This window comes from Cervus elaphus, chromosome 8, assembly GCF_910594005.1.
Source record: "Cervus elaphus chromosome 8, mCerEla1.1, whole genome shotgun sequence".
NCBI classification, from domain to species: Eukaryota; Metazoa; Chordata; class Mammalia; order Artiodactyla; family Cervidae; genus Cervus; species Cervus elaphus.
This window is the reverse complement of record NC_057822.1, coordinates 38,376,347-38,389,141: the sequence shown is the minus strand read 5'-3', so window position 1 is coordinate 38,389,141 and position 12,795 is coordinate 38,376,347. Positions and strand designations below refer to the sequence as shown.

Sequence of the window (12,795 nt, the reverse complement as noted above, 5' to 3'; positions counted from 1 at the left end):
ATTTATTATTTATATCAGTATGAATTTACAGATAGTTACCTTATTCTTTGGGCTGAAATTCAGTATTACTTAATTACGATATTGTTAAGATTATTCCAGCTTTGGCCATTAGGAGTTCTTATAAGTTGGTCCCTGTGTCCTTTAGATGGCATCTTAATTTTCTTGAAGCACATCTTTATTTTCTGACACTACATTATCCAGGTTCAACTTCTCATGTTACGGTTTTCTCTGCCTTAGCTTTGAAATCAGCCGTTTCTTCAGTGAGCCCTAGTTTCTTTCATTGAAAAATGGTTTACTTTGACCACTTGGTTAAAGTGCTGTCCAACTGACCCTCCATTACAGTTATTTTTCTCTTTTTATAAATTTTTCAAAGTGCTCTTTGCTATTGAGGTTTCACAGGCCCTCTTAAAGGACAGAGCTAATAAATACATGTGTGTGTGTGTATACACACGAGCTCATGTATGCACACATCTATAGTTGTATGTATTATTATATATTATAGTAATTACTAAAATAAGTATGTTTTACTCACCCCACTGACTAATCTGTAACCACAGGGCTTATTTTAGCCTTCCCTTCCCCCTTTGCTTATTTGTAATTTCGTTCTCTGACAGAAACTTGGCTTCCCAATAAAGATGGTTTATTTATGTATTTCTTAAATGCTAGTATCATATAAAATAGTTTTATAATTGCTAACTTATACCCCTGTCAGAAACAAATTTACAATACAACATTTATGTACAATTCTTTTTTTTTTTTTTGCTTATAACCTTAAAGTACTAGTGAAGGTACTGTTTTCAGAGTTACTTAGCTGTGCTTCTTTTTTCTCCACTCCTTTCAGTGAGGTGGGTGGTGGTGGTGGTTTAATTGCTAAATTCTGTCCGACTCTTTGCGACCCGACGGACTGTATGTAGCCCACCAGGATCCTTTGTCCATGGTATTTCCCAGGCAAGAATACTGGAGTGGGTTGCCATTTCCTCTTCCAGAGGATCTTCCCGACTTAGGGATCAAACCTGCATCTCTTGCTTCACAGGTTCTTTACCCCTGAGCCACCTGGGAGGCCCTCAGTGAGGTTATGTCATACATTTACAGTAAAGTTAGATTTGTCAACATGTTCATTCAATTCTGGGATTACCTGATGTCTTGTTTTCTGTTTTTAAATTGTCATTACTTTACTGTTTGTGCTGTATGGTTCTATGGCGTCTGACAGACGTGTCTGCCACCACAGTGCCATACAGTACATTTATACCATTCTAAAAAGAATTCCTGGTGATAACTCTTGGTGGTCAGCCTCTACCCCTTTCCCCAGCTCCTGGAAACCACTGAACTGTTTTCCATCTTCTGTGTTTTCCACAATCTCCTATAAATGTAACCTTTTGGATCTGATTTCTCTCACTTAGCACAACACATTCAAGATTCATTGTTAGTGGTGTATGAATCAGGCAGTTCGTTTTATCCTTGGTATTCTATGGATGTGGTTTATCCATTCACCTTAAAGTTTATGTTCATTTCTAGTTTTAAAGGATTATGAATAAAGTTACAATGAACAGTTAGATACAGGTTTTTATATGAACTTTCAGTTCACTTGAGGAAATATCTAGGAGTGGCCTGGATGGATGGAATGGTAAGTATATATTTAATTTTATAAGAAACTGCCAAACTATTCTTCAGAGTGGCTATACCATTTGCCTTTCTACCAGCAATGTATGAAAGCTCCAAGTGCTCTGTATCAAGTGTTATAACTATATTTTACATTTAGGTCTCTGATCCCTTTTGAATTAATTTTTATAAGGTGTGAAGTGTGTTCATGTTCATCTTTATGTATCAACTGTTTATTCTAGCACCGTTTGTTAAAAAAGATTATTCTTTCTTTGTGGAATTGCCCTTGTACTTTTGTCAAAATGTAATTGACCATATTTGTATAGGCTTGTTTCTGGGGTGTCTGGCTTACTCCATTGCTTTGTGTATCTGCCCTTTTGCCCATCCAGTCCATTGGGAGAATCTTTTCATTCTCTTCTGTTCTTAAAAATACTCAGATAGAAATTTTTGAGACACCTTAAGAGGCACTCCCCAAGCTGAAGAGTTCTTTAAGTTTTTTATTTAAAGCTCATTTGAATTTTGTATTCTACTCCAAAATACAGTAATTTTTATTTTCATGTGAGAACACTTGCTACCCTTCTGCCCCATCAATTAAAATTCGTGCTTCAGAACAGTTCTTTTTTTTTTTTAATCAGTTTTCTATGGTATGTTGAAAAGTTTACATTAGGCAATTTCCAAGTCATTCTCTTTATTTTTTTCAAGTGCCTAATCTATAATATGTTAAAACGTTTATTGCTTTGAAACAGATCTCTCTTTTTAATGTAGTCTATCTAACACAAAATAAAGAATGCAGAAATGTTGCATAATTTTTCCTGTCTTTTGCTTATAGGGAAGCAGCACGAGAGTGTCGTAGAAAGAAGAAAGAATATGTGAAATGTCTAGAAAACAGAGTGGCAGTGCTTGAAAATCAAAACAAGACACTGATTGAGGAGCTAAAAGCACTTAAGGACCTTTACTGCCACAAATCAGATTAATTTGGGATTTAAATTTTCACCTATTATGGTGGGAAAAGGACTGGCTTGGCCACAACCAGAAAGACAAAATAAACATTTTATTTTCTAAACATTTCTTTTTTTCTATGCGCAAAACTGCCTGAAAGCAACTACAGAATTTCATTCATTTGTGCTTTTGCATTAAACTGTGAATGCTCCAACACCTGCCTCCACTTCTCCCCTCAAGAAATTTTCAGCACCAGGAATCATGAAGAGACTTCTGCTTTTTATCCCCTGCCCTCTTCAAGAAGTAATAATTTGTTTACTTGTAAATTGATGGGGGAAATGAGGAAAAGAAAATCTTTTTTTAAATGATTTCAAGGTTTGTGCTGAGCTCCTTGATTGCCTTAGGGACAGAATTACCCCAGCTTCTTGAGTTGACGTAATGTTTGGGCCGCATGCTTAAAGTAAGTAAGGTGCAATGAAGAAGTGTTGATTGCCAAATTGACATGTTTTCCCATTTCCATTGTGAATCATGTAAAATTGTGAAAGAGATAATACGCGCTGAGAAAAGAATTTTAGGATGGTGTTGAAGAAATTAAGAATGAATTCAGAGTCTTTCTATGTACATTCTCTTCAATACTGAACACTTGTCCTTGGTTCTTAAAAATACTCTGTATTAACCATAGCTCTTCGATAGGGCAGTTGTTGCTTCTTAATTCAGTTCTGTGTGTGTTCAGCATTTATGAATACATTAAAAGAAGTAACCAACTGAATGAAAAAGCATGGTATTTGATTTTAAATTAAATCAAAGTAAGTAAAATTACAAAGCTTCAGTGTAGTACTAAATTTTTAGTACAAAGATGCTCATTAGTAAACCAGTTCCTTGAGTTATATAACAAGGTTTTTAAATAGATGTTTTTGTCATCACCTTCAAACATATTTATATTGTCACACATTTACTTAAAAGGGTTTTTCTAATTAAACTGCTCCCCTTTGCACTTATACCACCAACAGGAAAGCCTTCAAGATGTTGAAGTAAAGTGATATATTTGTTTATAAAATGTTACGTGTTGTAGAAAAATACTGATTTTAAATTGTTTCCATATTAACATACTTTAACAGTTGAGTGAATTTTTTAATGAAAGAAGTTACAAAGATATAGTTTAAAAGTACAATATTAGATATACACAAGGAAAATAATTTTTTCAGACTTATTTGAATGATTGCTATACTACAATATTTGACTTGTCATTCTTGCAAGACCTTGTTTGTTGTTTTCTTCCAAAAGGGATAGGGATGCTTAGCTTTCCAGTATATTGTATATCCTTTGTTATTCTGTAAAGGACCTACCTGTCTTAACTCCTGACTAGAACCGTCTGTATTTGTATGTATCACACATTGTTTCCAATATGACTTAATTATTAATACTCATTTTATTCACTAAGTCGATAAATTTAAAAGCTACCCTTTTAAAAAAAAATAAGACGGAATAGATTTGAAAAATTTGAAATCGACATGTTAGATTATAATTTCTCATTTGAGAAGGTGTTTTTTTTTTTTAAGAGAGTCTAAGATTTAATGTTTTATATTTAGTTATGGGTTTTTAAAAGTTTGTTAATGTGTTAACAAAATATGCAGATGTGGATATTAATTATTGAGTCCATTTTGAAAAGTAAGACTTTTAATTAATATTTGTAAATGGTATTTTTTGTTTGTAACAAAGCATTGTCTTTTTTTAAGGATGCACAGAGTTTATGAAGCAGCATCATTCTAAGAATTGAGTGATGTAGTCTTTATCTTTGGACAGTTCACCAGATTCTCAAGAAGGCTTTCAAACGACTGTAAATTTTGTTGTTTATCCTGCTGAGCTAACGGTGAAAGTTATAGCATCAAAATTATTTGTATGCCAACTTAGATATACCATTTTCGAAAACTGGTTTGATAGAAACCAAGCAAAATCAAAAATCTGTTCACAAACCAGAATTCTTAAATGAGTCAGAATGTCAAAACTGAACATTTTAAGTCATAAGCTTTAGAACACTGCTTAATATTTAGCAAATGTTTTCAGAAATAAGGCTTTCTGTTTAATTAGAAAGTTGGTGGTCTCTTAGTCCCTGATAAATCAAGGCAATCACATCCATATTAGCTGGTTGGATTTATAAATTACTTTTGAGGATGACTGCTCTGGTTTGAAGTCAGTTAATGATGAGGTAAGAAGTATATATTCTGTTGCTAAATCTGTTTAGACCTTGGAGAGACTTGAAGATTTTCGTTTATACAGATAGAAATTAAGCATCTTTTGTGAAGACTTTTTTTTTTAAGAGAATTGGGAAAATGTGTTTGTTTTTAAGCATGCAACTTTGAGAATCTTTGTTAACAACATAATTTTTAAAAATCTTACAGCCAAGAATATATGTGGCCACATTATAAATGTTTTTTCTCTTCATATTGGCCAAAAGGGAATAAAAATGTCATCATAGGAATCTGTACATATGCTACTGATTTGCCTAGAAAATAGCAAGTTTGGTATTGCTCACTTTGCAAATATAGGGCCATGTGGCACTTTTATCTATAGGACAGATTAACTCTAATAAAAATGAAGTGGGAGGGGTTTATTTTTGATATATTGCTCTTCTGAGTTTTTAGGCTTTGATAGTGTTTAACGGAAAAGTGGTTTAGAAAGGGCTAGATCCAATGTGTTCACATTATTAAAAAGAATTGATACCAGATGTAATTTTTAAGTTCATTCTTTTTCAAATTCAAGTACCATATTGGCAACCATAATATTGTCATAGGTGCTCTATTCATTTAGATATTCTTGGGGGGATGGCATTTGTATAATATATGTGTACATATATATATACATACAGTATATATCTGAGGCTCTGAGAGCTCTTAAGTCAGGAATGCTGAGTATTATAGTATATTGAGGTCAGATGAAATTTTACATTTTTGCGTGATCTATTGCATCCCTTTTGGTAATTTCTTGGACTGCATTACTCCAGCACTCATGACGGATTTTTTTATCTGCTGATTTTCTTTTTTTTTTTTAATTGTTAATTTTCTTTGACTTGATACTTTTAAACATGTTACTAGTCACTTGAACCACCACCACAACCACCACCACCCCCAAAAGTGTTTGGTTTTTATGCTTTGTCTCTGGCAGCTATAACAGTGGTAAGAACATTTTGAAGATAGCTTCTAAAAGGTACCACTGATTTTTTCAGAAATCATCCTGGGGGAAAATTTTTGGTGTTTTCATTTGAGCAGGGATTTTTGTCAGAAAATATACTTAGATGGTAAGTCAAGCAGCAGTGCTAGTACCCGAAAGCACAACACCAGTCAGGCAGGCTGTCCGATCAGAAGTCATCTGGCTGAAGTTCATCTCTGTCTCTCAGGCCTAATCCCTGATCCTTTTGACCATTTAGGGTGACATGTGGAATCATACAAAGGCTTAGGAAGATACAAGTTTGTTTAAACCAGGATGCTTTTACTTACTTTAAGTGACTTCAATCAAGATTTCTTATTTTCATTTCCAATATTTTTAATTCTGTGATCAGCTATAGTTAGCTGTCAGCATAAATTGGTCTCTTTATTTTGAAGATCAGAAGGTTGGCTGCTTCATTTTTCAGGATTAAATAAGACTGACATCTTGAAGTTAAAATTTTGAATTAAAGTAGGTTCCAAAGACACTTGTTACACACCATTTCATTTTTTTTCAAGAGGCTTTGTTGCCTTTGTAACCCTGAAAACTGTTGGTATATTGTTTCCCATTGACTTAATACAAAAGTTGTATATTTATTTGGATTATATTTACATTATATTCTTTGTAAATGTTTGGTGTAACTTGCACTTTTAAAATGACCCTGTTTGGGGTATTAGCAAACTTGAGAAATTCCCTCATCAATTAATTGTCATCTGACTTTTTATGTCTTTCTCCTCTCTTCAAATCATGTGTCTTTTTTATGGAAGCTTTTCATTGATTAAAATATTTTATTTAACACCTAAAGGCTAGCCTTATAAATAGCTGTAAAAAGAGAAAAATAAGGAAATTAGACTAGTTCAATTAATTTAAAAATGGGTTCAAACCCTAATTCTCTTTCATCATGAATAAAGATAGAACGAAATACAACTCAAGTGAATAAATATTTATTTCCAATTTTAAATGAGATTCTGTCCTTACCCCAACATTAATACTATGTATAGGATCCTAAGATATCCTTGAATTTGTGCAGAACAGTGAAAGACTTCAAGGTAATTAATTATTGTTGTCATGGAGAACACATGTAATAATTTGATTAATTTTTTCACTTTAAATTGTTTTCGTTAACATAAAAAGTAACTGTCTAAATTTGACTGGTTTCAGATGAGAGGAAAAGTGATGTGTGCTTATAGTAAGCCTGTAGGTGAAGAATTGTGGGATAAATTTGTTCGCTCAGTTGTACAAAGCACAACTAGGACTTTTTGTTGGATGGCCTACATACATCTTGAATACTTCTAATGTTGATGTGTTGACTTTTTTTAAGTTGACTGCACAGTCACTGTATGTACTAGGAACTGGTTTCCTTGACTGTCTAGAATCAACGGCTGAGAGAGGCGCTAATCCCTGAGGGGTCGAACATATCATGGAGCTGAGTCAGTATGGAAGAATTTCAAATCAATCAAACAGGGTGCTGCAGTTCCATCTGTCTCATCTGCTGATGATAAGTTCTTATTGATGAGTGAATGTAGCTTAAGCCTTTGTATGTGTCCTCAGGGGGCAGACAAACTTTAAGAGGGACCAGATAACGTTTGAATGGAGGGATTATATTTCAGGTGTTTTAGCTTGAAATTTATTTTTTAAAAAAATAAAAATAGAAAAAAAAAAAAAGAACAAAGCCTGTGAAGCAATTTGATACTATAAACAGGCTGAGTTGTTTAGCACAGAGAGAAAATATTGACCTGTCTGCATTCTGGTACTGTGCATACAGGTCCTAGTTGGGTAAAACATGACACATTTTGAGTTATTCTCACCAGCAAGTAAAAGGAAAATGAATATTCTTCAGTAAATGTCTTTTGAAAGGGTCAAACCATAGGAAATGCAAATTTTACCTGCTTTATACAGGCATTATTTAATACTTGCCTACAGAAGTATGGCATTTCTAAGCTGGTGTCTGAGGAGCATCTCAGATATGAGAGTAAATCTAACATAGTTCAAAAATTGGTAGGGAAGGAAGAAAATCCCTGCAGATGATGACCTTAGTCAGCTGGCCAAGTGAAACGATCTGTCATTGTGTTTGGGAGGTTTTATTTTCTTAGGTTTTTAAAATTGAATTGGTATATGCTTTATAGACATTGTATTTTTATCCAGGTGCCACTCCAATTTGTGTATGTAATAAAATTATTTATATTAAAATTGGGGAATAATTCGTTGAGTATAGATTAGGATGGCAGAGAAGAGTGCTAGTTCGCAGTTTTCCATGTAAAGTCCCCAACTGATTTGTCATGTCAGTTGTCATCCCCACCCAAAAAAGGAATTATTTCTAACCTAGCTGTATCACTTGAAACTTCAGAAACAAAATAATCAGGGAAGTTTCTAGGGAGAAAAGTGTTGGGTTTTTGGTTTTGTTGTTTTGTTTTTCCTTGAGGACTGGGGTCAAGAATACCTCCCCCAAAAACTGTCAGCACAAAACAGGGTATTGACTTTTAACTCTGATGTTCCTATTGGAGTTGAATACTAAATAAGTAAATATAGTGAGGAAAATGCATTTCTAATAAAACTCCCTACATTCTAGAAGCATCCCTGTTTTAATTTTTTTTTTTTTACCTAAATCTTTTTGTGCTTTGTGTAAAGAGAAAAAAATGTACTGTTATAATGCATTTTATTAACACTATGTACATATTAGCCGCTTTGTGTTCAGAATGGTAGCAATTGCTTTGTATATTAAAGTAATCCTTGTGAATTTGTGAAATATTGTCATAAAGTGCTTTTTCTTACTGTAATCTTTGTGGTATCAACTGTCATAATGCCCTTTTTACACAAACATTTATGTGCTGTCACATAAACATGCTTTTAAAAACTCCTTAAGTCTCTTTTTTGGGATGGGATCATCTACATTGTGGTTTTTCCTAGGTGTGTGAAGCAATATTTTGTGGACTTGGTTTATTTTGTTAAATGGCAAAAGTTAATGCTAGAATATATCACAAGCTTATGTTGCACAGCAGCAGAAAACTAACTCAAACTTAACATATCTTTACTTAATTTTACTGTATTCCTGGTTTTTAGCACAAGATTTTTTTTCAGTAAGATTAATCAACAGTGCCTTTTTGAGGATTTAGACATGTTACTGCCCTGGTGAGACAACTAATGGGAGACATGTGGCCAGCTGTATTTATTGTCACAAAATGCATGTTTGCATTGGAAGGATAAGAATAGATGACTTCTTGGGTCTCCTTGTAATTCTAAAGTTCTGTGATCACGTAAAATGGAAGGAAAGGGGAGGAGATGTGGTTAATCTGCTCTTTGCTTAAAGCACAAGAATAAAAGATTCTCTCCTATACTATTGATTCAATTTCTGAAAATTAGCAGTTGCAGTCTAAAGGACTTTTAAAAATTGCCATGTTTAAGCCTGTTATATCTGCCATTGTATTGAAAGAAATACATGAATTTTATTCCTTTTTTCTTCTACAAAGAGTGACCACATAATGTATTGTAAAGACAGACATTTTTGAGAGGGAACAGGTGAGGTGTAAACCAGGACTATGCTGAGCAAATTGGGACTGATGGTGACCCTCCTTATAAGCTGAGTTTAGGTGCTTGGACCTCCAGTAAAAGCAGAGTGCCTGTCCTCTCCATCCACAACTTTGCTGTCACTTGCTCATTTCACAAACACGTACTTGAGAACACAATTTGGGGCAGTGAAAAGTTCCTGTCTTCAAGAAACTAAGACACACAACCAAGGAAACAATTCTAATACGTTTATACAGTTTGAGTCCTGAACTCTAGACTCAGAATTGTCATCTGTACTCCGACTGTAAAATAGAGGTCCAAACTGAACTTTTAATTTCTCTAAATCTACTCTCTCCTAAGCTGGTTCTCCATCTTGAAGGTGATACTATTATCCACTAAGCTGCCCTAATCAGGGTTGTCCTTCCTCTTCATTTTAATTTCTCCACAACTTAAGCACATTGACTATACTAGGGCTTAGAATGCTAGTGAGGACCTAACGAGTGAAGAGAGAAAGTAATTTGAGTTTGAATGTGATATGTGTTCTTGTTTGAGGTGCAAATTCATGTAACAAAATATCATTTTGAAGTGTGCATTCATAATGTATTACCACCACCTATATCTAGTTGCAAAACATTTTTATCACTCCAGAGAAACGCTGTACTCATTAAATAAGAGTCACTCAATTTTCCCCTCCCTTCAGCCCTCTGGCAACCACCAATCTTTCTGTAGATTTACCTGTTCTGGTTATTTCACATTATCATACAATATGTGACATTTTGTGTCTGGCTTCTTTCAGTTAGCATACTGTTTTTGAGGTTCCTCCACATTGTAGCATTTATCAGTACTTCATTTCTTTTTATGGACAAGTAATATTCCAATGTATGTATATGCCACAGTTTGTTCATCCATTGTACCTTTGTTTCCACTTTGGAGCCATTGTAAATAATGCTTCTATGAACATTCATGTGCAAGTTTTGTGTTTGAGTGCTTGTTTTCAACTTTTGGGGGGGGTATATACATCTAGGAGTGGAATTGCTGGGTCATATGATAATTCTATGAGTTAAATTTTGAGGAACTGCCTCAGTGGCTGCATTATTTTCCATTCCCACCAGTGATGCAGAAGTGTTCCACTTTCTCTACATCCTGGCCAACACTTGTTTACATTTTGAAAAAAGAAAAAATAGTAAAGCCATTCTCATGGATGGGGAAGTGGTATCTTACTGGGGTTTTGACTTGTAATTCCTTAGTGATTAATGATATTGAACATCTTTTCATGTGTTTGTTGGCCACTTGTATATCTTTGGAGAAGTGTCCAACTTCATTGCTCACCTTTTTTTTTTCTTGAGTTTTGAGTTCTTTATATATTCTGGATACTACATCCTTATCAAATAATAGGATTTTGCAAATATTTTCTCATATCCTGTAAGTTTTCTTCTCATTTTCTTGATGAAGTCCTCATTCTAATTTTTTAACTTAGTTTTTTAAAGTAATATGTAAATATGTATATTTGGAAAAGAACAGTACAAATGGGTGAGTTTGTATATCCCTTTAGTGACAGTCTGTCACTAAATGTACACACAAATGTAAATGTCTTTTCTCTCCTTGTCCCTTTTTTATATAAATGGTGCTTTATTCCTCTGAATGTGTCTCGGCAATAGTTGTATTTCATTATATGTCTGTCTACCTCAGTCTAACAGGTGTGAAGTATCCCACTGTATAGATATAGCAGTTTATTTAACTAGTACTCTCATTTTGGACATTTAGTTTGAAACTGCTGACTGTTAAGATATACACAAGTTAGTATAGATGTATATACAAGTTAGTGTATCTCTAGGATAGATACCGACAAGTGGAAACTTATTAAGTATAGTTTTCTTCATATTTGGAGGTGGTTTGCTAAGCAGTATTAAGACTGCTAAGTTAATTTTTAAATGTCATATTCATTAGTATTTTTTATGTCAAACTTCACAGTCTCTCTTTTCATAAATATTCAAAGAAAAATGAGAAGTAGCAGACTAGCCTAAGGTTTGCAGTCCTTCCTCTTCTCATTTCTGTTATACTGTTTTCCCTTCTGATCTTCCTGAGCAACAGCTGTTCTCAGCTAGGGAGCATCTGGTGATGCCATCTTTTTTAAGTGTTAAATTTTAACCCTTCTCTGGTTGTAGGAAGAAAAGCATAACGTGATTTTAAAGCAGAAACTTCTGAGCTAACAAGTCCTCAATTTTTGAAGTGACAAAAAGAGCCCTGAGGACTGCCCTGCTTTTCCTGGCAACTCATGTCAATGGTGAGAGAACCCAAGTCTCCAGTTTCCAACAACACGGAAATACACTCACTATGGCATCTCACCTATTCTTGTAAAGCACTTGAAAATGCTGCTTCTGTCTCAGCAGAGGTTGTGGGAGCCGTAACGTGACTTTTTCTCACACTAAATCACATGTCTATTTCACCAACTATATCTAGGACCTCTTACCAGTTCAGTCACAGTTGCGTCTGACTCTGCGACCCCATGGACTGCAGCACGCCAGGCCTCCCTGTCCATGCCCAACTCCCGGAGTTTACTCAAACTCATGTCCATTGAGTCAGTGATGCCATCCAACCACGGCATCCTCTGTCATCCCTTTCTCCTCCTGCCTTCAATCTTTCCCAGCATCAGAGTCTTCCAATGAGTCAGTTCTTCACATCAGGTGGCCAAAGCGTTGGGAGTTTCAGCTTTAGCATCAGTCCTTCCAATGAATTATTCAGGACTGATTTCCTTTAGGATGGACTGGTTGAATCTCCTTGCAGTCCAAGGGACTCTTACCAATAGTAGTGCATTAAAAGTGATGTTTAAAAGAATTATTAATAAATTGTTTAAATTTCCTGGCAAGTCCAGTAGTTAAGATTCTGCCCATTCATTGTCAAAGGTGTGGGTTCAATCCCTGGTCAGGGAACTAAGACCCCACAAGCTACACAGTGCAGTCAGACAAGTAAGAAATTTAAAAAATTAAAGGGCTTGAATTTTAAGAACAGTATCCTAAATTGTTATTTTTGTTTCTTGATTTTAAAAATGACTGAAAATGCTTCCATCAACCACCATAAACTAAAAGCATAGATTAAACAAATGATGTTGGAACTGAATCTTTTGTATGTTCATAAAATTTTGTTACTGAGAATATGCTTTACATTTTGATATCCCTGAGAATAGGCAATTTAATAAGGTAACTGATATGTAAAGGAATATGTATTTTTCATGAGTATATATTTATCGAACTTTTATGAAGAGAACACTGTTAACACTTGAAATATAAAATATGAGGTACAGTCCTTGCCTTGCTGGGGCATAAACTGTACTTGGAAAGATGATGAAACATTTCAGACAATGTTACTCTGCCCTCAGTTTTCAATCTAGTGTTCATCTCATTTAGATAAAGTTTTCTGATCAATTTTAATTCTGATCCTCGAGTACGAAGAATAAATGTACTCTTAGAAACCATGGCTTCAAATGGTTCTGTCATGAACTAAAGCAAGATACCCTTAAGAGGGATCTTAGAAAACAAGTGTACTTTAGAGTTT

General features: G+C 34.4%; 1 protein-coding gene across 8 annotated transcripts in view; it reads left to right on the top strand.

Annotated features, from left to right (window-relative positions):
* The window catches only part of CREB1 (cAMP responsive element binding protein 1), a 54,873-nt gene extending 46,277 nt beyond the window's left edge, over nucleotides 1-8,596 (top strand). For all 8 annotated transcript variants that reach the window (XM_043910239.1, XM_043910237.1, XM_043910241.1 and 5 more), the window contains one exon: nucleotides 2,429-8,596. In XM_043910239.1, coding sequence (XP_043766174.1) covers nucleotides 2,429-2,573 — 145 coding nt within the window. In that variant the 3' untranslated portion in view covers nucleotides 2,574-8,596. The remainder of the gene's footprint in view (nucleotides 1-2,428) is intronic.
* Nucleotides 8,597-12,795: the final 4,199 nt, after the last annotated feature.